The 22,508-nt window shown below is 62.4% G+C and overlaps 2 protein-coding genes across 2 annotated transcripts in view; one reads left to right on the forward strand and one right to left on the reverse strand.

The window, feature by feature from the left end:
* Positions 1 to 8,229: 8,229 nt before the first annotated feature.
* Positions 8,230 to 12,447, forward strand: CYP11A1 (cytochrome P450 family 11 subfamily A member 1). The gene is made up of 9 exons (XM_075160522.1): positions 8,230 to 8,489; positions 9,062 to 9,217; positions 9,423 to 9,622; positions 10,036 to 10,239; positions 10,760 to 10,920; positions 10,998 to 11,164; positions 11,302 to 11,380; positions 11,595 to 11,786; positions 11,904 to 12,447. Exons 1-9 carry the CDS (start codon positions 8,230 to 8,232, stop codon positions 12,024 to 12,026), a joined length of 1,542 nt encoding a protein of 513 aa, XP_075016623.1. The 3' UTR covers positions 12,027 to 12,447.
* The window catches only part of CCDC33 (coiled-coil domain containing 33), a 45,426-nt gene continuing 35,343 nt past the window's right edge, over positions 12,426 to 22,508 (reverse strand). The window contains 10 exon segments of the mRNA XM_075160521.1: positions 12,426 to 12,544; positions 12,907 to 13,019; positions 13,115 to 13,194; positions 13,423 to 13,581; positions 13,818 to 13,862; positions 14,065 to 14,196; positions 14,412 to 14,500; positions 14,621 to 14,849; positions 15,893 to 15,986; positions 16,308 to 16,414. Of these exon segments, the coding sequence (XP_075016622.1) occupies positions 12,426 to 12,544; positions 12,907 to 13,019; positions 13,115 to 13,194; positions 13,423 to 13,581; positions 13,818 to 13,862; positions 14,065 to 14,196; positions 14,412 to 14,500; positions 14,621 to 14,849; positions 15,893 to 15,986; positions 16,308 to 16,414 (1,167 nt within the window).

Below are 22,508 nucleotides of genomic sequence, written 5' to 3' on the forward strand. Positions count from 1 at the left end.
GCAGGCGAGTGCTGGATCTCTCACCAGGAGCTGAGGGGTGCTGCTGCGACGCTGGCTGGGGTCTCCCCTGTCCCTCTTCACCCACGACCACGGGCTCCCCCCGCCCTCTTCCACGTCTTACCTGCCTCTCCTCTCCAGCAGCAGCCCCAGCCCAATGCCAGGCCACCCCCCGAGCCCTGGGCTTGCTGCTCCCGCTCCAGGCTGGCGCCATCGGGAGCGAGAAGCCAGGCAAATTCCTGCTGGAAAAACCCAAGGAAGGGGTGTTAGCAGCACCCCGCTCATCACCACCCACTGCTTGCAGAAAGCGAGGGATATAAATAGCGGCGGTGGGTCCTCGTGGGCGCGGAGCCGTCCCGGCACCTTCTGCCTGCGGCTCTGCCGCTCGCGGGGAGCTGGGGCAGGCGTCACGCTGCTCCCGTGCGTCCTTGGCTTTGGCATCGGGAACGGCTTTTGGGAGCGCACGCTGCCTGGCTGACAGCCCGAGAAACGGAGCGGTGCTGAACTCGCAGCTCTCTTTTTGCTGGTTTTGGGGGAAAAATGAGCTGATGGTTAATAGCCAGGGGGGGAGAAAAAGGCCCGGCTTGGGATGGAAGGAAGCAGGGAATAGGAATTCAAGCTTTAAAAACGTGCCAACAAAAGCAGAAGGGAACAATAACCTCCCGCTCTCTTTCAAACCCTCCATCAAAGCACCTTGGCACAAAGGCAGAACCGGTTGCAGAGCCCAGCAGACCTGTCGCAGCGCTCGGCCCCCTTTTGCAGGGCTTTCAAAGGCTCGCGGCTTCATCTAAACCCGTGCCCAGCTGCCTTTCTGTGCGCTATTCTTAGTGCTTGCTGCTGGGCACGTTCCTGCAGGTAGCGTCGGAAAATATTTAGGCACTGGCGGTGGGGTAGGAGCCCCCCGAGCTGCGGGTTTGCAGCGATGCGCCGGTGAGCTCCTTTTGCAAAGCATCGGAGGTGATGGGGGACCAGCTGGGGGCACAGGGACGGCGGTGACGGGCACCTTTGTCCCCTGGGACCTGTGCTAGACATCCCAACCCAGGCTTTGCAGGAAGGTTTTGCAGGTCCCTGATCTGCAGGGGGAGGGATTGGCAACTGAAAGCGAAAGCCTCCCCTGCCTCCTTTCTTTCTTAGGACCGGCTTTGGCAGAAAACTTCCCGCTGGCGCCGGCAGCATATGCGGTAGTGGCATCTTGACGTAAAGAAGGAGAAACGAGCCCGAAAGGCAGGCGGGTTTCAGCGGGGCAGAAACAAGAAGTGTGATTCCTGGCAGCCCTCCTCGGCGGTGGGAGGAGGTGGGGAGCTCGCCCAGGACAAGAAAAGGGAGAAACCCGGCGCCCAGGCGTTATCGCTCGGGTGCTGTATGCGGACACCGAGATGTTTGCATTTCCATTGCTGCCAAGCGTTGGATTACCAAAGCTCTAAAACCCCCATTAAAACCCCAAACACTGAAGGGGTTTGCAGCGCCCTGGGAGGGCTGGGAGCAGGTCGGAAGCGATGGGCTGGGGCTGTGCGGGGCACAGGGCTGCGATAACGCCCTTTCGGCTGCCTGGGCTTGGTTTTCTTGCCCAAGAAGCAGGTTGGGAGCACGGGACCGAGCGCCACAGGGACAGCCCTGGGTGACATAGAGATCCCACAGACCCGCGCAGGGGCTGCAGCAGCATCTCCTTCCCCAGCCCAGCCCTTGTCCCCGCTCCCTGGGGACAGCCAGGACAAAAGACGAAGCCTTTTTGCTAAATTTCCTGAGAAAAGCAGCAAAGACTAAACATTTCAGGCTGTGTTTTGTTCTGGGCCGCGTTTCCCCCGGCCGCCAGCTGTTTCCTATGAATACAATGAACCGAAAACCGTGGGGCTGCTGAGCAAATACATGCGCCGAGGTTTATTGCGGGCTTCAGGGAAAAAGGTTTGCGTGGGGAGGGGAAAGCCGAGGCGCCGCCGCCCTCACCCCGACTACGGCCACACTGCTCGAGCGAGTTATTTTGAGCGCCTTGTTTTGATGGGAGCAGGCATGCCCAGGAAGGTCAGGTATTGCGGCGGCTTCTCCGGGCTTCCTCCGGCACAGGCGGAGGGGGGGATGACCGCACGCCTGGAACAAAAGCCTCGAGAGCATTTGATTTTTCCCAGCGCTGTTTTTTGGGGGGGGGGGGGCTATTTCTGTCTCCAGCCTCGCCGGCGGCCTTGGAAGCTGCTCTGGGAGGAGGGTTTGCTGGGCAGGACAATAGACCCAGGAAAGCCTGTATCCGCCTGAATCAGATGCAAGAGCTGGTGAGAAATCCCACAGCAGCTCCATGCAAGCACCCGGGGATGCGCTGGCTGTAGGCTCCTCCGAGATGCTGTCTCCAGCCACAGCATTCCCCTCGGCAGCCTTTCCCGGCGGGATGGGGGTACAGAGCAACCCCAGAAAGAGCCGGCTGGAGCCTGGAATTGGGATGCCCCGTCGGCCACCCCCGGTTTCACGAGAGCTGGGATCCCAGGGATGGAGAGGTGCTGCCATTCCAGGGCTACTTCTTCCATCCTCCCCGTCGACCAGCCTGAGCCCTCTCATGGTGTTTTTCTTATTTTATATCTTATCAGCCTGTCCAGCACGCACTGCCCTTCCCGGCCACGTCCGCGCTGCGGTTAGAGCTGGAGCCGGCCCAGTGCGCTCCCGCACGCCGTCACCCCCCGGGCCAGCTCTCCCATGGGTGTCCTACCCATCCTGCCCATCCCGCCTGACGCAGCCGGTGTCACCGTCTGCTTCCCCTGGGATGGGCAAAGCAGAGCCATAAACTGAGCTCAGTGTCCCGAAACCACGCCGCCCACCCGGCTGCCTTCATCCCTCGCTCCTCTTCGTCCGACCTGTTTTTCCCGTCTGTGATGTGGCAACTCTGTTTGCAAGGGGGGGGGTTTGCTGCCCTGCAGGTCTTTCCCCCTTTTCCCTAAGGATCTCGGGATTTAAACAGCCTTGGGCAGGTGTCTGTCTGTCCGCACGTGGCTCTGGGCTCCTTTTGCCCGTGGTCCACGCTGGGGCATGGGGGATGTGGCGTGGGTGACGCTACGCCACCGAGGTCGGAGCCATGCGAGTGGGAAATCCAGCCGCTTACTGGAAATGAGATGACCCAGGAGATGCTGGAGGAAGTTAAACCCGGGATAAACCAGTGTGCCTTCCTCCCACGTGGCTGTGCTCCTCCTCCCCGAGCTACACACGTGAAAGCTTTTCCCCTCCAGCCATGAATTTCCACCCTGAGATCGCCGAGGGGTGATCGTGGCCAAAGGACACATCCCACCAGGGTGAGATACCCCATCCCACCCCAATGGAGACCCCAAAAGCCAGGCGTCAGCCCGGCAATTTTTAGGTCTGGGACTGCACATAATAAATTAGTAAAAGGAGATTCAGTTTAACGGAGCAGGACAATAAAGACAAGCTAGAATCGCCCCTGTTTCAGATTAAAGCTTGTCCTGGCTGGGTCCGTGATGAGATGCTCTGGCAGCTCCTCAGCCCCGAGTGCCTCAGGGATGCTGCCCAACGCGCCGGGTCGTCCCCTTCTCTCTGCTCCCCAGGGAAACCTCCAGCAAGAACGGCTTGATCAGGGCTACGGTCTGTTTGCAGCTGAAATTTTTCTCTTTTTCAATATAATATTATGAAAATGAGTTTTTTTCCCCCTCCCTTCCAGCCCCGGAACTGAATCACAGGGGGTTTCTGGGCAGGAGTTTTACTACTGAAATTTTCCCAACCACCTGCTCGTGGGCAGGAGCTGAAAGCTTGTAATGAATGGATTCGTTCAGGCAGAGAGCGGGGAAGACCCCAGGATGAAACCACTGCAGAAAAGAAAAGAGCTTGTTGGAAAATACATGAAAAACACCGTCCTTCCCAAGGGACAAGCGCGATGGGTGGGGAGCCGAGCAGCGTCGGTCCACCTAGGGATGCGGGCTGTATTTTTAAGGTAAGAAAGCAATGCGGTCAGCTCCACGCCCTTCTTCCAGCCACCGATTTCACGCCTGCTGTGCTCCGCTCTCCACCCCAGTGATGCGATGCAGCCGCTTTATTCTCCCACTTCCAAACCAGATCCGCTGCCAGCATCACCCTGGCTGAAGTCCCCCCCATCCCGGCCGGTTCCCATCGGAACAGAGGTGTCTGCAGCGGCGTAGAAACAATGAGCTGCTCCGCCAAAACACCTTCCCTCTGCTAAATCACCACGGTCTTGGCATTCCCAGCCTCAGGTGCCTGAGGGATGAGGTCGAGGAGGGGGGGATTTTCCAGGGAGGTTGGGGTTTCGCCGGGGCTGGGGCGGCGGCGCTGGCTCAGCGAGGTTTCCTGCCGCGGAGGAGGAAGGCGGGGGGGTTCTCAGCAGCCTCTCGGAGGTGTCATTTACCGGGGGGAAGGTGTCATTTACCGGGGGGAAGGTGTGAAGACGCTGGGCGGTCAGTCACCCCGCTCGCTCGGGAGGTGATACACGCCAGGAAAGTCCCGCGGGTGGAAAGCGAGAACCTGACGCCCACGGATGCCACCTCCGGGTAGGAGGAAACCCGGCTGGAGGGACCCTCTTTGTCCCCAGCGTGGGTGGCACGGGGAGAAAGGCGCTGGGGAGGGGAGAGACTCTCTGTTTCGGCTTATCCAAAAATAGTGGGGGATATACCTGAGTCATGCGGGCTTTGGGGGGCAGCTGCTGCCTGCGGAGGCGGGGGAGACGCCTCCTCCCGTCCACGTGCCGCCCGCTTTGCTCGTCACGGCTGAGGCCATCAGCAAGAGCAGTCAGAGCCCCATCCCCGCTGCCGTTTCTGCTGGCTGGGGAAAGAGCGATGCTGTGGGTTTCTGAGCACCTCCCCGACCTGTTTCCTGCCCCTGCCCCCCCACTTTCCATCAGAGCCTCCCCAAACCGCGCGGGTTCCTGTGCCCACCGCAGCAGCCGGAGGTTTCCTCTGCGAGCAGCGTGTTCGGGGACTGGCGGAGGGGGGAAAAAGCGTCACGGTTCCTTCACGCTACAGAGGTGGCAATGGTGTTGGGGGGGGTGGCGTGAAAATTTGGAGACCTCCTGGGGTGGGGGGCATGGAGGGAGGAGGGCAGGTCCCCACGGAGGATGTGCGTGGGACCCCTTGGAGATGCGGGGGATAGGAACGGGGTGATGGAGCCCATGAGCTGGCTCCCCACGCTTTGGGGAGATGGTGACACTGAGTGTGATGGGTGGCTGTCCCCTCTTGGGGCTGGAGCTGGTGGCCGACAGGGCCACCCAGCCCCAGCCGCGTGGCCGTGTGTCCCTCCGTGTCCCTTGGGCCCATGACTGTGTTTTTATGAGCACCGAGGTGGCCAAGCTGCTCTGGACTGACCCCGTTCCTGCGGGCAGAGGGGAGGCAGCAGATCCCACCCTGGACAGTGACAGTGCAGGGGTGAGGTACAGTGGTTGGCACTGTGCCACCATGTCCCCAGGGTGTGGGGCAAGCCAGCAGGTGCTCACCCAGGGCGGGCATCTTCATGCAGTTGGTGGCAGCTGGGACAAGCGATGGGTGGCTGGGACAGGAGGGGACAGAGCCTGTGGCCTGGGAGGGGACAGGGAGCAGGGGGCAGGAAGGGACAGAGCCTGTGCCTTGGGAGGGGACAGGGAGCAGGGGCAGGAGGGGACAGAACCTGTGCCCTGGGAGGGGACAGGGAGCATGGGACAGGAGGGGATAGAGCCTGTGCCTTGGGAGGGGACAGGGAGCAGGGGGCAGGAGGGGACAGACCCCCCTGCCCTGGGAGGGGACAGGGAGCAGGGGGCAGGAGGGGACAGAGCCTGTGCCCTGGGAGGGGACAGGGAGCAGGGGCAGGAGGGGACAGAGCCTGAGCCCTGGGAGGGGACATGGAGCAGGGGGCAGGAGGGGACAGAGCCTGTGCCTCGGGAGGGGACAGGGAGCAGGGGGCAGGAGGGGACAGAGCCTGAGCCCTGGGAGGGGACAGGGAGCAGGGGGCAGGAGGGGACAGAACCTGAGCCTTGGGAGGGGACAGGGAGCAGAGGACAGGAGGGGACAGAGCCTGTGCCCTGGGAGGGGACAGGGAGCAGGGGGCAGGAGGGGACAGAGCCTGAGCCTTGGGAGGGGACAGGGAGCAGGGGGCAGGAGGGGACAGAGCCTGAGCCTTGGGAGGGGACAGGGAGCAGGGGGCAGGAGGGGACAGACCCTGTGCCCTGGGAGGGGACAGGGAGCAGGGGGCAGGAGGGGACAGAGCCTGTGGCCTGGGAGGGGACAGGGAGCAGGGGGCAGGAGGGGACAGACCCTGAGCCCTGGGAGGGGACAGGGAGCAGGGGACAGGAGGGGACAGACCCCCCTGCCCTGGGAGGGGACAGGGAGCAGGGGGCAGGAGGGGACAGAACCTGTGCCCTGGGAGGGGGACAGGGAGCAGGGGGCAGGAGGGGACAGAGCCTGAGCCTGGGGAGGGGACAGGGAGCAGGGGACAGGAGGGGACAGAGCCTGAGCCTCGGGAGGGGACAGGGAGCAGGGGGCAGGAGGGGACAGATCCTGAGCCTTGGGAGGGGACAGGGAGCAGGGGGCAGGAGGGGACAGAGCCTGAGCCTTGGGAGGGGACAGGGAGCAGGGGGCAGGAGGGGACAGAGCCTGAGCCTTGGGAGGGGACAGGGAGCAGGGGGCAGGAGGGGACAGAGCCTGAGCCCTGGGAGGGGACAGGGAGCAGGGGGCAGGAGGGGACAGAGCCTGTGGCCTGGGAGGGGACAGGGAGCAGGGGGCAGGAGGGGACAGACCCTGAGCCCTGGGAGGGGACAGGGAGCAGGGGACAGGAGGGGACAGACCCCCCTGCCCTGGGAGGGGACAGGGAGCAGGGGACAGGAGGGGACAGACCCCCCTGCCCTGGGAGGGGACAGGGAGCAGGGGGCAGGAGGGGACAGAGCCTGTGCCCTGGGAGGGGACAGGGAGCAGGGGGCAGGAGGGGACAGAGCCTGAGCCCTGGGAGGGGACAGGGAGCAGGGGGCAGGAGGGGACAGACGCCCCTGCCCTGGGAGGGGACAGGGAGCAGGGGCAGGAGGGGACAGAGCCTGAGCCTTGGGAGGGGACAGGGAGCAGGGGCAGGAGCGGCATGGCGGGGACAGGCGGCGGCGGTCCCCGCGCCGGGGCAGCGCACGGGGCAGGCGCGCCCCCCGGTGCCCGCCGCCGTTCTCGCAGCCGCCGCGGAGCCCGGCTGGGCATCCCGGGCCGCAGCATCCCCCGCTGCCTCCTCCCTCCTCCCAGTTCCCGGGGCAAAGGAAAACCTAAGAAAGGTTTAAAACCAGAGCGAGCCCAGCAGAGCCCTCCCGGAGCTCCTCCTCCTCCTCCGGGCCGTGGGGTGTTGTCCTCCAGGGACCCCCAGGTCACCCCAAGGAAAGTCCAGGGACCCCCAGGGACCTGCCCGGAATCCTTCCTCCGCCTCCAGGGTCACCCCAGAAACCCCCCCAGAGATCCTCAAGACCAACTCCAGGGACACCCCAAAGGGATGCACAGAGACCCCCCATTAGGGATGCCCGCCCCCCCATTAACTCTCCCACACCCTATTGATAACTGGTCATGAGTGGGTGTTGCTGGGCTTGGGGACAAGGGAAGGTGTCTGCCACCGTGCTTGGGGGTGGGGGCCTTTGTCCCCAGCTCCATGGGGGCCATGACACCCCAAAAAACCTCTCCCTCCTGGTAGGGGGGGTGTCTGGGGTTCCTGCACTAAATGGCAGCCAATGCCCTGGGACAGGAGAGCCTGGGAAGGGGGGGACCTGCCTCCCCCAGCACCCCCAGCCCTGGGGAGGGCGGAGGTGAGACACCCCCGGCAGTGGCCAGGCAGTCCCCAAGCCTGTCCCCTCCTGCGGTGACCCATCAGGCCTGAGCTTTATTAAGCCCAACCCGCGCTATTTTGTCCCCTGGATCATTTTTGTCACTTATTCTGCAGACAAAACGCTTCTCCCCTCGGCAGCTGCCGTTTCATTTTCAGTGCTTGCAACAGCCCCCGCTTTTATTGGGGTGGCACGGGCCAGCGTCACCCCTCGCCACCCCACGCCGCTCGAGGTCTGTGCATCCCCTGGCAAAGCCCCCGATGGCAAGGCTGGGAGAGGACGATCCTTGGCAAACCCACTTGCCTTCCCCCATGTCAGGCCACCTTGGTGCGGGGTCGAAACGCCCCGTGCCTGTCCCCGTCCCTGGGGCGGCCGTGACTCATCGGGAGGCGGGCGAGAGCCTCTCGCCTTGAGCGGCGGCCGAGGGCGGATAAGAGGGAGGCCACCCTCTCCTCCTTCTCCTGCCACCCGCTCCCATGCTCGCCCGGGCTGCGCCCAAGCCAGGCGCCTTGCGGGGACGTCCCCCTGCCCGAAGCGGGGGATGCCACCCAACTCGGGGGGCTGCCACCCCATTGCATTCTCCCCCCATCCCACCAACTCCTCGACCCTTTAACCAGTTGCCCGGTGACTGGCGAGCCGGCTGGCTCAACCTTTACCGCTTCTGGCAGGAGGGCGGCTTCCACAATGTCCATCACATCATGGCTCGCAAGTTCCAGCAGTTTGGGCCCATTTACAGGTGAGGCAGCGTCTGGCCCCGGCATCCCCCCCCCTGCTTCCCGGCTCCGGCAGCCTTTCCAGTCCGGGATGCCGCTGCTATTCCCAGCCCTGCTCCGGGTGAGAGGGGGGTAAATAGATGGCCGAGCTGCCAGAGCGGCTTATCTTGCCATGTGCCAGCCAGGCTCAATGCCACGGTGAGGGGCGAGAGGGGAGAACCTTGCGGATCTTGGGATCGTACCTTGCGGATGTGGGATATCGGGAGGAGGGGGCGGCAGGGCTGGAGAGGGGCTCTGCCCCCGTGATCCCCGAAGGTCCGGAGCTGACATCCCCAGGCAGAGGGGGATTGGGGGGGGGGTCCAGGTCCAGCACCCCCCGTTGTGTCTGCCTGAGCCCTGGGGGCCTGATCCTGGTGCCGAGCAGCTGCATCCCCTGGGATGGGACCTGCAGGCAGGATTTTTGTGGGGTGCGAGGGGGAGGGTGGTTGATTTGGGGATGCCACGGAAAGGAGGTTGATCTGGGGAGATGAGGGGCTGCGGGGGGATGCAGGTGGGGGTTGGGGTGCAGGGCTGACCCCCCTCTGTGCCCTGGCAGGGAGAAGCTGGGGGTCTACGAGAGCGTGAACATCATCAGCCCCCGGGATGCTGCCACCCTCTTCCAGGCGGAGGGGACGCTGCCGGAGCGCTTCAGCGTGCCCCCCTGGGTGGCTTACCGCGACTACCGCAACAAGCCCTACGGCGTGCTCCTCAAGTGAGTCGGGGGGCCGGGGGGTTCCCCTCAAAATGGGGCTCCCAGGTCCTATCGCGGTAGCCCCGGCACACGGGGTGGTGAGAAGCTGGAGCGTCAGGAGGGTGATGGGGACATTGGCTGGCCCTGTGCTTTGGGGGGTGGCACCCTCCGAGGGGGGGGTGGATGGGGAAGGACACGTCTGACCCCCCACTTTGGTGCCCCACAGGACGGGGGAGGCCTGGCGCTCGGACCGCCTGATGCTGAACAAGGAGGTGCTGTCGCCGCAGGTGGTGGAGGGTTTCGTGCCTCTGCTGAGCGAGGTGGGCGAGGACTTCGTCCGGCGGGCACGAGCCCAGGTGGGGAAGAGCGGCCGGGAGCGCTGGACGGCCGACTTTACCCACGAGCTCTTCCGCTTTGCCCTGGAGTGTGAGTGTCAGGGGCATCGGTCTGCGAGACGTGTCCCCCTGCCCAAAACACCCCTTTGCAGGGTGCCCGAGATGGGCAACACGCTGCGTTTCCCCCAGCTTCATCCTCAGAGATGGGCAAACCAGCTTCTCTCCCAAAGCCGTAGGGTCCAGAGGGATGTCCTCTCTCCGGACAGATAGAGAACAACTCAACACTGTTGATAAAACACTGGTTTATCACCTACTGGTCATCAACTGGTAGCCAACCCTACCCAACAAGGGATGCCTCCACGGCCCTGTGATGCTCGGAGTGAGGAGGAGGCCAAGCCATGTTCCCGAAGCCATGGAAAGGCTGGAGTTGGCCATGGGAGGGTGGAGGGGACGGGGACGGGGTCTCCTCTGGCCAGGTCCCCTCATTGGGTGATGTGCTCGCAGCCGTGTGCCACGTGCTGTACGGGGAACGGCTGGGGCTGCTGCAGGACTTCGTGGACCCCGAGGCTCAGCGCTTCATCGACGCCGTGACCCTGATGTTCCACACCACCTCGCCCATGCTCTACCTGCCGCCCGCTCTCCTCCGCCACCTCAACGCCAAGACGTGGCGGGACCATGTCTGGGCTTGGGATGCCATCTTCACCCAGGGTGAGCGCTCCTCTTGCCCGCACCTCCCTGTGTCACCCAAGGCCCCTTTGAGGACTCGGCTTCATAGTGCAGCCTCATCTCATCAGCATGGAGACCTTCTCCTAGGTCCAACCACCCAGCACAGGGCCACCAAGGCCAGGAAGGCCTTCCACATTCGGAGCTTGTGGGATGGAGCAGTGGGGGACCATCCAGGAGCGATGAAGGGCAGATGACAGGCATTGTGTTTAGGGGAGCAGCTCTCCCAGAGGGATTTGTGGCCTCAGAGAGCTTTTGGCACCTGGGACCACTCTCCCGCAGGGTGTCCCCCCCTGGGGCACCCTAAGCCCCCACCCTCTGTGCCCACCCCACCACTGCTGGGTCCCGCAGCAGGGACCGCAGACCCAGGCTGCTGCAGGGACAACTGTGATGGAAAAGCCACCGGCATGGGGCAGTGATGTCCTAAGGTGCCACATCTGGTGCCTTCCTCCTCCACCATGGCCTTGGGGGAGGAAGACCACGCCGTGCCTCTGTGTCTCCTCAGCGGACAAATGCATACAAAACGTCTACCGGGACCTGCGGCTGCAACGCAAGAGCACCAAGGAGTACATGGGCATCCTCTGCAGCCTCATCATGCAGGACAAGCTGCCCTTGGATGACATCAAGGCCAGCATCACCGAGATGATGGCGGGGGGGGTGGACACGGTAAGGAGCAGGCAGGGTTGTTGGGCAGGACGAAGGTCCTGGCTGGTGTTGAGCCTTGCTCTCCTGCCCCGCTCCAGACCTCCATGACGCTGCAGTGGGCCATGTTCGAGCTGGCACGGTCCCCGGGGATCCAGGAGCAGCTGCGGGCAGAGGTCTTGGCCGCCAAGCGGGAGGCAGCGGGGGACAGGGTGAAGATGTTGAAAACCATCCGGTTGCTCAAAGCCGCCATCAAGGAGACGCTGAGGTGAGGAGGAACCCCCGCTGAAAAACACCCCCAGCCTCCCCAGATCTCTGGCACTCCTGGGACATCGTGCACCGAGGTGGGACGTGGGTGGGCCAGGCTGTCCCCAAAACCAGGTGCGTGGGACCTGTGCCCCCCAGGCTGCACCCCGTGGCGGTGACCCTGCAGAGGTACACCACGCAAGAGGTCATCCTCCAGGACTACCGCATCCCCCCCAAGGTGAGCACGGCCACCGGCTCCCTCCTCACCCTGACCCACTTCGCATGGGGCTCTGGGCGGAGGTGGGACCTGGAGCATGGGTGGGTGACATGGGGGGAGCAGCCGTGGGGCTCATCCGGGGCTGGATCCCAGACTTGCATCCCCTTCCTCCACCCCAAGTGCTGGTGAACCTCCATGGGGAGCCCAGACCCACAGGGCTGATCCTTCCCTGCAGACGCTGGTGCAGGTCGGTCTCTACGCCATGGGCCGGGATGCCGAGGTCTTCCCCAAGCCGGAGCAGTTCAGCCCCCAGCGCTGGCTGGCAGCCGGCCCCAAGCACTTCAAGGGGCTGGGGTTCGGTTTCGGACCCCGCCAGTGCCTGGGCCGCCGGATCGCTGAGCTGGAGATGCAGCTCTTCCTCATGCACGTGAGCATCCCGCTGCTGGGGACACCGGGGACTTGGCGCTGGAAAGGACCGGGGAGGTGGCACGTGGGTGTTGGTACCTCCAGCATTTTCCATCCGCTCTTTTCTCCTCTATCCCAGATCCTGGAGAACTTCAAGATTGAAACCATGAGAGCGGTGGAAGTCGGGACCAAGTTCGACCTCATCCTGATCCCGGACAAACCCATCTACCTGACTTTACGGCCACTCGAGTCCCGGGCGTGAGGAGCCCAATCCTGGGTGACACCCAGCCGGTCCCAGTTTGGGGGACATCCCCAACAGCCCGGCAAGCGCTTTCGGCTCCTTACAGCCAGACTCCGGCGCGGGGATGGGATTTGGGGGACGGCTGGGACGCTTTCACGGCCACAGCCTTGGCTTGGCACATCCCTGCCTTCGCTCCAGCCCGCTCAAGGCTGCGCTTACGCCACGGGGGAGATAAACGGGAGCAACCCCAGCCCCCCCGCTGCCCCTGTAACCCCCAAGGGAGCGCGGGGTGGGTGGGTGGGTGCTGCTGCACCCCTCCGGCTGCTCGAGGATGCCCAGGGACCACGCCGGGGACCGCGGCCGTGCTCCCCCGCCACCCTCTAATGTTTTGCTTCGCCTTGAATTTGCTCCGTAATTTCATCACGTGCTCCTTTTTGCCAGCGTTAGGTTTCTCCGTCTCTCTCGCCGGGGGCGGGTTAGGGCAGGGGGGCCAGGGGCTGGGGTCTTCTCAGGGGGGCCGTGGGGATCGCCGGCAGGTTCTGGTGGGGAACGGGAAAAGGTCTCGGGGAGCTGTAAATCCATCCCCCCTCCCCGCTCCCCTGGGGACATCGGCTGGGGATGAGAGGGCTGCGATAAGGGGGTCTGGGGTTGGTAAGGGGGTATCCTGGGGTGCTGGGGGGGGGGTCCTGCGGCCCTAGAGACCACCCACCCCCTCCCTCTTGCCCAGGGGAAGGGAAACTGAGGCAAATCTCCCCTGATGTGGGGGTGGGCATGAAGACCCCCCACTATCGCCCCACCCCAAGCTCTGAGCCCCCCTCCGTCCCCCTGGCAGCAAACACCAGCTGCCAGCCCCCACGTGGGGTGGCCCTGGTCCCCCCCGGGTGCTCACCGAGGTGGGGGCATGGGGGAAGCCGTGCTCCCGCTCCAGCAGACGAGTGCCGAGCTCCTGCTTCTCCCGTCCCCACCTCCTCGCCGCCTCCTCCAGCTGGGACAGACCCAAACCAGGCTGGGTCTCTCCAAAGCGGGGGGCCAGAGGTGCCCCCCACCCTGGCCAGACACCTCAAGCCCCTCGCCATCAAGCGGGGTGCGGGAGGCCAATGCCCACCTGCCTCTCCAGTACCCGCCCGCGGGTTTGTGCCTCCTCCAGCCTGGCCAGCAGAGACAGCTTCTCCGCACCCCCAAAACTGCCCTGTGGGCCACGAGACAGGCAGGAGCAGGGAAAGGCAATGCCGGATAACCCCCCCTTCCCACCCCCTGCTCACGGGGGGAGCAAGCCATGGGGGTGGCTATCGCCCTACGGAGCCGGAGATGCCACCTGGGTGATGGCCCCGGCGTGCCGTCACCCCCCAGTGTTGCTTTCTGGGGTGTCATGGCTCTGCCCCCCTTCCCAGCCCCAAGCCACCCTCCCCAGTCTCACCAGCAAGGTTGGGGGCCGCGGGGCGATGGGGGGCGAGGGGTGAGGGGGCTTCGCCAGCTCCTCCCGCAGCCTGCGGTTCTCGGCCAGCAGCACGGTGTACACCTCCCCGGAGAGGGCTTCGCCTGCGGGATGGGGTGGGAGGGGGCACTGGGACGTGTCCTACACCCCCCTGGGCAGAGACGGGGGCTAGGAGCAAGCCCTCGCCTCCCCCACACCCAGGGATGGGTGACAGGGGGCTCAGGACCTCCTCTGATCCCCACCACAAACCATCCCATGCTGCAAACCATCAGAAGGGGATGGCCACCAGCGGAGCCCAGCAGCTGTATATGGGTCCCCCCCGAGGGCACCCATCCCCACTTGCACCCACTCGCCGGCTTCTCAGCGCTCCTGCCTGCCCTGGCGAGCTTCTTCTGCAGCGTCCGCTCCATCGCCTTGATCACCTGCGGGAGAGAGCAGAGCCATCCCCATGTCACCAGGGCATGGGGACAGCTCGATGCAAGGCCATGGTGGCCATCACATCCTCCCCGACACCAGGTAGTGCTCATGGAGGGGTGGAACAGGCCAAAGGGTCCCATCTTCTCCAAAGAGCCTCGTGCCCCTCAACCTGCCCTTCTCACCCCAACCTCATGCGCCCCAAGTCACCTTCTCCTGCTGCTGCACTGTCTCCTCCAAGCTCTTCGTCTTAGCCACCTTCTCCTGGCACCTCCTCAGGGTGGCTTGCTGCTGCTGGTGGGCTCGCTGGAGCAGCACCAGGTCCTTCTCCCGGTCATATTTCTGGGGGGGGAGGAAGGGGAAAAGCCCCCAGGGACCTCTGTGCTCAGCCTCAAGCCTTGGGGCATCACTTGTAGGGCTGGGAGAGCCTCATAGTGGGGGTCCTGGGGCTCTCAGGCACTTGCTTAGCTATGGGGGTGCTGTGATGCTCTCCCTGCTGTCCCCCTGCTCCTCCGCCCCCACCCCATCCCTCGGGCAGCCCCTGCCCACGTCCATACCCGGATCAGCTCATTCTGCAGCTGCTGGACACGGTTCTTCAGCCTCCTCATCTCCGCCGTGCTGGCCACCAGCTTGCGTTTGAGGGTGGCTGCAAGAGCCCATGCCACGTCCTCGGCACCCGGCCCGGGGGACGGTGTGGTCCCCTCCGCTGCGCAAGGGAGAGGGGTCCCCTAATTTCCACCCCCACGCCCCCTTCCCCATCACACACCAAGCCTGTCCAGCAGCTCCTCCCGGGTCATGACGTCCAGGTCCACGTCGGCAAGCAGAGAGTGGCCCAGCTCCTCCTGCGAGGCCAAGCTGCGCCGCAGGTGCCCGTTCTCCACCTCCAGGCTGGTGACGTGCTGGCGCAGGGACAGGAGGTCCCCCGCCATCCGCTTCAGCGCCAGGTGGTAGCTGCTCACCTCCTGCCAGCCCAGAGCAGAGCCGCTGGCACCCTGCTGCCAGCCTGGGCTTCCCCCGGCACCGAGAGCTCAGCTGAGGATATTTGTCTTGAGGGTTAGACCCACCAGGAGGAGCTAAGAAACATCCAGGTTTTCCCCTCCTCTTGCAACCATCCATCCTTCTCTTCCCCATCCATCCATCCATCCATCCATCCATCCTTCTCTTTCCCATCCAACCTTCTCCAACTATCCTTCTCCAGCCATCTATCCTTCTCTTCTCCAGCCATCCATCCTTCTCTTCTCCAACCATCCATCCATCCATCCATCCTTCTCTTCTCCAACCATCCATCCTTCTCTCCTGTCTCTCCAAACCTTCTTCTGTCTACCTGCCCACCTCTTCCTCCACCCTGCAGACCGCCTCTCCCCATTTCCCCATCTCTTCCTACCACCCCCTTGGTGGAAAAACAACTCTCCCAAGGACATGGGGTGGAGCAGCGTCAGAGCTGGGGGTCAGCCTCAAGCTCTGAGCCTTACAGGGCTTTGCAGGTCTTCAGAAGAAAGGAGGTGGTGAAGAATAACGGAGGGGTGAATGTTTTATACAGAAGAGCCTGAGGGTTTTTTAGCACCCGTGCGGCTGGGGAATGTTTTGCCAGGGGATGCTGGGGGGAAATAATTCCCTGAGGGTTGGAATCTTCTCAGGCTGACCCTCCGGAATCCCTCCCTATCATGCTGGGCTGCGGAAAGGATCCTGGCAACGGGGACCTTGGCTGGGGGGAGCCGCGTTCCTCCAGCTCCCCCGGTCCCCCGCTCCCAGCCTTGGGGATGGCCTTGGCCAGCGGCCCGCGGGGGGGGCCGGGGCGCGGGGAGGGGGTGCAGCAGCATCACGCGGCCTTGGGGAAGGGGGGGAAAGCGGGGAGCAGGTGCTGCCAGAGGCTCGGCTCCTTCCTCCCCATCTGCCCGAGAGCTGTTTCATCCAGGACTCGGTTCATGCCCAAGATAAAGCCAAGGGCTGCCCCCCCCAGACCTTCACTCATCAGCAGTGTGGAGCCAACAGCAGCCTGGCTTCGGTCCCCACAGGAGCCAGGACCCACCTCGGGGACACTGCTGTCCCCCCCGGTGCCCCCACAGCCCCCCGCTCCTCCTGTCTCCCTGGCACTCACCGGCCTCTGGTGGTCCCTGATGACCTCCTGGGACCTGTGGAGCAGAGAGCAGGGGGACACCCTTGGCCAGCTGCTCCTGCTGGAGTGAAACACCAGCAAAGCCTTGGCCAGGGAACCCTCCGGAGGAGACAGGAGCCTGTTCAGGGTGCTGGGGGGCAAGGCAAGAGCTGGGGGGAATGGGGGTGCAGGGAGGGTGGGAGCCTGGAGGAGACGAGGAGGAAGATTGGCCGTGATGGGGCAGGAGGAGAAGCTTCTGGAGAAAACATGGGGAGAATGGAGGAAGGAGGAAGCCACCCCAAGGAAGATGAGAAGAAGGAGCCAAGAGGGGGCTGCAAAACCGGCGTGGCCCCTGTACCTCCGCTCCTCCGACGGCACTCCCGTCCCGTGCGGGAACGGCTGCTTTGCAGGCAGGATGCTGGCCATGGCATCAGCCGCCGGGAGGGACACATCGTCTCGGTGGAGCTGGCAGGAGACATCAGAGCAGAGGGTGAGGATGAGGAGCAGGCTGGAGAAAGCCCTCTGAGAGGAGCAGCAAGCTCCTTCAGCCCCTCCCCCACAGCCGGGAGCAGCTCTCTTGACTTTAGCTGGAGCAAAACACTTTTGCCATCGTTGCTTTGGGGTCAGGATCCAGCCCTGTCCCAAAAACCTGTGGCATCGCTGGCTGCGATGCTTCAAGTGTCCTTCTTTGGGGCTTGGATGCAACATGGTGTGGCCACAGGGCTGGAAGACCTTCTCCTGAAGGTGGGACACTTAGCAATGCCTGGCTTTGAGCATCGTCTCACGGCTGGACCGTTGAGCCATGCACCCTTGAGAGGAAATTCGGCTACGACCGAAAGCAACCGGGTGCTGTCCCTGTAACGGGTACCTCTAGGTCCATCAGTTCCCATTGGTGACACCAGCGACAGGCTGATGTCCCCATCCCCACCCGCCGCCCCCCGGCACTCACAGTGGAGGAGAAGGGTCTGTAGTACAGCATCATCCCCGCTTCTGGGGTGCCCCGGTCCCCCCGGCACCCTGCTCCCGGCAGCCAGCCCTGCCCGCCGGCGGGTTGCCAGGCTCTGCCCGCCCCAAACAAACTCCCCAGCAGCTCGGCCACCCCTGGGCGAGCATCCCCTCCCCGCGCCGCCACCCGAGCTGCCGGCCAACGGACTTACGGCGATGCCGGGGCGTTGCAACATAAGGAAAAGCTGGTTTTCCCAGGCCCTTTCTGCTGGCAAAGGGATTTAGGTGGCGCGGGGGCTCCCGGCAGCCTGGCACGCCGGCGGCTGTTGCTACAACACAACCCTCCTCTTAGCAACTCCTCCCTGCAGCAGCTCAGCACCTCAAATCCCCCGGCTGCACCCCGCGGGGTGCATTCCAGGTGCAGGAATGGCTCTGTTGCTCCTTGCCCCCGGGCACCCGCATCTTTTCCCCTTTAGCATCCCTCCAACCATCCCGTTGGCATCCTATGGCCGCTTCCAAAAGCAGGGGGGGGCAGCAGGCAGCGCCTGCCCGCAGTGCTGCCTGCCTGCCAGCACCCCCTTCGGGACGCCAGCCCCTCGCTGTCCCCAGCCCTTGCTCCCCAGCCCCAGCTCGGTTTCGGCTGCCGTTGCCTTATCTCCTGCTCCCAGCTGACCCAAGGAGGTGACTCGGTGGCAGTCACTGCCGGGTCCCAGCGTGGCCGGGTGGCTCTGGCGGTGACAGCGCCTCATTTCCATGCCTTGGATGAGGGCATGGAAACGCTCTCCCCTCCCAGCACGCTCCTCTGATGTTTCAAACGCTCAATTAACTTCTGAGGACCCACGTCTTGGAGATGCTGGGCGGCATTGGGCTTCAGCTCTGCCTTGGATGCAACATGGTTTGGCCTGATCCCGAGCAAGAGAATAATTGGCTGAATAATTCACTGATCAAACCCCACTTTCATCCCGAGATTGAATTTAGAGCATTTTAAGGCAAGGGATGCTCTGCCCCAACTGGTCCCTCCCCTTTCAGGGTACCCACAGAGGCTCTTGTGCCTCCCACCCGCCGCGGCATCCCGCATCCACCTCTCCTCCGGTGTTTGTTAAGAAACAAAGAGGCCGGTGTAAGTCGATGGAGCCCCTCGCTACCTCGTCCCGTGCCATCAATTTTTCATCAAAGAGCCGCTGGGAAGCGCGCAATTATCTGCTCCATCAATAATGCACGGGACTGCACTTGGCTTGCCCGGGCTGGGCAGCTGCTTTCCCTGCCTGCGCTGGAAGGTGCTGGCTTGAACCAACGGCTTTTCTGGGCTCAGACGACACCTGCAGAAGCTGGAAAACCATCTCCAGCCTTTAGTCCCAACCGAACGTTGCTCAGAGACCCACCGTCCCGTATTTCTGCCCGTGCTTGTCCCAGCATCACCCCGGCGCTGCCTCGGGGGACGGGGGCAGAGTTAAGGGTGTTTGAAGACGCTGTCCCCTACCCCTCCTATCTCAAATCCACCTGGAGAGAGCTGCGTCTCTCCTTCCCGCAGGGGTCCGGGATGAAAGGCTGGGAATCCACAGCTGAAATGATGGAAGCTTTGAAACTCCTGGCACTCGCTATTTATTTTTTAATTTTTTGTTTTCCCCATCATTTCTCAAGCCTCTGAAGCTTCCCCTGCCTTTAGAGACTTTCATCCGCCCCGACGAGCCGCCCCCCTCCTTCCCGTATTTGCTTAGGCCAAGTCTTTTTTTTTTTTTATTTACTTAACAAATTGCTCCGAGACGCTTTGATGTATCCGATTAGCTTCGACTGCTGGAATCAATTCATCTCCAGATGGAGCAGCACGGAGCAAAGCGAGGCGGGGGCGGAGGGGGGTAGCAATAGACCTCCGCGGGAGGCAGGAAGGTCCGAAAATGGCTGAAAATAGGGTGTGCCAGAGGATTCAGCATCCGCATGGCATGGCCTGACCCCATCCCTGGCCGGCGAGGGGACGGCAATGCATCCCGGAGAGGGGCTGAGGACGGGCCAACTCGCTTCACTTGTGAGCACGGAGGCATTTGAGTCCCTGGCAGTGCACCAGCCTCTTCTGCAACACAATCTCCCTCCAGCCCAACAAATAACACGTCCCTGGATGAGTATTAAGCCCAATTCCTTCCTTGTTATGAAGATGGGATAAGCTTAGATTTACATATCTGAGAAAAAAAAAAAAAATTGCTGCAGCAGCTTAGGAAGATCAGAAGGAAAAAAATCCAATTTTTCCCGCTTTTCTGTTACAAAAGCTCATGAAACCATCAGGAGATAATGACGCCTTCATTTGCTTTGCCCGATGCCCCCATCAACCTTACCCATCCCCTTGGGACACGGGTACTGGCTGGGGCTGGGGGGGGATGTCAGGGCCCCGATGCCCCCAGCCCCTCCCTGGTGACACACCGGTACCCAAACCCATCCTCAGGACAACACCTGGGTGGGTGGATCAGTGGGGCAACTGGTTTTTTTTTTCCCCTTCTACTTCCAAAATCAAAGCGTTACCCTGGGGAACCCCAACTCCCGGGGAATTTTTTTAGGGAGATTTTTTAGCCCGGCCGCTCCCCGCACCCCTTGGCAGGATGCACCAGCTGGCGAAAGGCAGCAAATAAGCGGGGTTTTATCTGATTAAACCAAGGCTGAACTCCCTTCCCATGCATCGGGGCTGGGGGGGAGCGGTGCTGGGGCGGGGTATATTAGCCAAAGCATTACAATTCAATTTAAGAGTTAATTGGATTGCATTGAAAAGCGCTTAATCTGAGCCGAGTTCGATTTAATAGAGACACCACATCTTCTGCTCCCTTCCCAACCGGGATGATGATTTTAGGGCGGGCGATTACCATCGCTATCCGACTCCGGGCCCAGCTGCCGGCTGCTGATATCGTGTCGTATAAGGAAATAAAAGCCTCTGGATTACACTGGGTAACTCGGGGAGGCAAGACGCTCAGCGGAGAGACGACTGCTCCTCGGGCTCCCACCCGCCCGCCTGCTTCTTCAAGATAAGGCTTAAGAAAGCAGTCGTGCCACCAGCAGGGACTGCGATTCCTCTGCGAGTCGCTGCTGGTTTATTTTGCTCAAAGAAAAAGGGAAAAAAAAAAAAAAAAAAAAAGAAGAAAGTCGGCAGCTAGGAAGAGGTGGGATGACTTTTGAGAGCAAACTGCAGCTGAGTCAGCTCCTGGCTCCTGAAAAACAATTTTTCCCCCTATCCCGCTGCAGGGATGGGGACAGCGGAGTGATGTCCCCAAGTGATGTCCTGCTGCTCATGGTGACCAGGGTGAAAGGGAGGCAGGGGAGGTCAGCAGAGTCTCCCAGGATGGGTATCTCTTCCCAGCGTGGGTCAGAGCATCCCCCAGTGCTGCTGCTCACCCATGACCACAAACTGGGGCCAGACCTAAAAAAACCCCCTCCTGAGATCAAAAAATTAGGGAAACAGGTTACGACTGTCACCCTGGGTTCCCGCTGGTTCTTTGCAGGTTTTTTTTTTTCCTCCTAGGAAAACACCCTCATCTGTTCTTAAGATAAACACGTTTCCAGCAACTGGGGATGTGAAGAGGTGGAGAAATATCACAAAAAAAACCCACTACTATGGGAGACTTGGCAGCCCCCCGAAGAGTCTGTTTTCCAAGCATACCTTTTAAAATCCGTGCATGGGACGCGAGTTAAATACCCTCCCCTAAGCCCCACACTTTTTAAGTGCCCTCAAAGCATTTTCATCCCCTGGGCTTTGAAAAATAAGCGGCCGCAGAGGGATAAAACCCAAGCATCCCCATCACCCCTGGTGACAGGCGCTGCCGTGACTTGCCCTTGGCCTGGCAGGCGGTTTAGTGCCAGCGCTGTGGCCATCCATTTTCAGGTTTGCTTACGTATTGACTCGATTTGCTGATAAAACGCCTCTTGCATTTCAGCAGCGAGCATAAATCCATCAACGCCCCAAGCCACTGCGCCGAGACATCCAGCGCTGTGCAGCACCCGCTGCCCTGAGCACCCGCCACCCTGAGCACCCCCCACCCTGGGCATCTCCCCCCGGCCATTGGGTCCCATCCTTCATTAATTAGCACCGGGAAAGACTGAGAAGTCACTAAACGAGGATGGATGAGCCCTTCTGTGTTACGTTCACTGAGGGTTTAGTAGTGCTGCCGGGACTGGGTCGGAGCAGGACACACAGGGCGCACACATGCCAACCCACGCACCCCCAGACACACAAGAAATGGTATTTTGGAGCCAGTTTTCTCTTTTTCCCCTGCTCTGGCTCACTGCTGGGGTCCCCGGTCCATACCCCCAGCAGCCACACCCACGGCCACCCAGACCCAAGCAGAAGAAGCACACGCAAAGCCCACCAAGCCCAACCTGTTTCCCATACCTGCCCGGAGCCTGGATCACCAAAAAAACCCTCATGCAACATAGCTGCGGCACTCAGACCATTTGTAAACCCCCCAATCCACTCCCACCGCCCCGCCGTTGGGTCCCTGCCCCTCCAGCACCCTCCGCTGCCCTGCAAAAGCCACGTCCTTCTGTCCCCCTCCTCGCCATCCCACCTCGCCCCATCTTGCCCCCAAGAAAACAGCATTTCCAGCTGGTTTTACTCTCCCCCAGCCCAGCCAGGCTGGGAGCAGGGACTGGAGATATTGCAGGTGGATTTGGGGTGGCTGGGGGGCTTCTGCCATGCCCTAAAACCCATCAAGAGCCTCTCCCTGCTTTGTGGGTCACCCCATCCATGCCCCGGTGTCACACAGGGGGGACACGGGGGGACCCACCCTCAGCACCCTTCGTGCACCAGGTTCATCGTCAGCAGGGCAAAAAGCTGATTAAATAAAAGGGGAAGCAAATTGCTGAATCCTTAATCTCCTTGCGAAGTAAGACGGGCATAAATATCACCTGGGGTCACATTAGCTGATTTATGGGCCTCTTTTATTAATTGGCTTAATCCTGCGGAACGGGCGTGCTGGGGAAACCCACCCGGCCCGGCACGCGCTGAGCCTGGTGCCTGTGGGTGCTCGGGCACCCGTGGGTGTCCAGCTCTGGGGCAAACCTAACCGTGCCCCACCCGGGGCGGGGCGGGGCGGGGCGGGGCGGGGCGGGGCGGGGCGGGGCGGCGGGCGGACGCTAGGTGGGGCTGTAGCCGCGCGCGGGGCCGGCAGCCCGGGCTGCGGGGGAGGGGGAGCGGGGCCGCGGCGTCCTCGGCCCTTGCGGTGGCCTTCGGCCTCGCAGCACCCTCGGCCGCCGCAGCACCCGCTCCCCTCGCTGCACCTTCAGCCCCCGCAGCACCCGCTCCCCTCACAGCTCCCTCGGCCCTTGTAGCATCTTCACCCCTTGCAGCAACTTCTCCCCATGCAGCACCCTCTCCCCATGCAGCACCCTTTTCCCTTGCAGCATCCTCATCCTTCACATCCCCCTCTCCCCTCGCAGCATCCTCTCCCCTCGCAGCATCCTCATCCTTCGCATCCCGCTCTCCCCTTGCAGCATCCTCACCCCTTACAGCTCCTTCGGCCCTTGCAGCATCTTCACCCCTTGCAGCACCTTCTCCCTGTGCACCACCCTTTTCCCTTGCAGCATCCTCATCCTTTGCATCCCCCTCTCCCCTCACAGCACCCTCACCCCTCACAGCACC

Source organism: Calonectris borealis, chromosome 11 (genome assembly GCF_964195595.1).
Source record: "Calonectris borealis chromosome 11, bCalBor7.hap1.2, whole genome shotgun sequence".
Classification (NCBI taxonomy): Eukaryota; Metazoa; Chordata; class Aves; order Procellariiformes; family Procellariidae; genus Calonectris; species Calonectris borealis.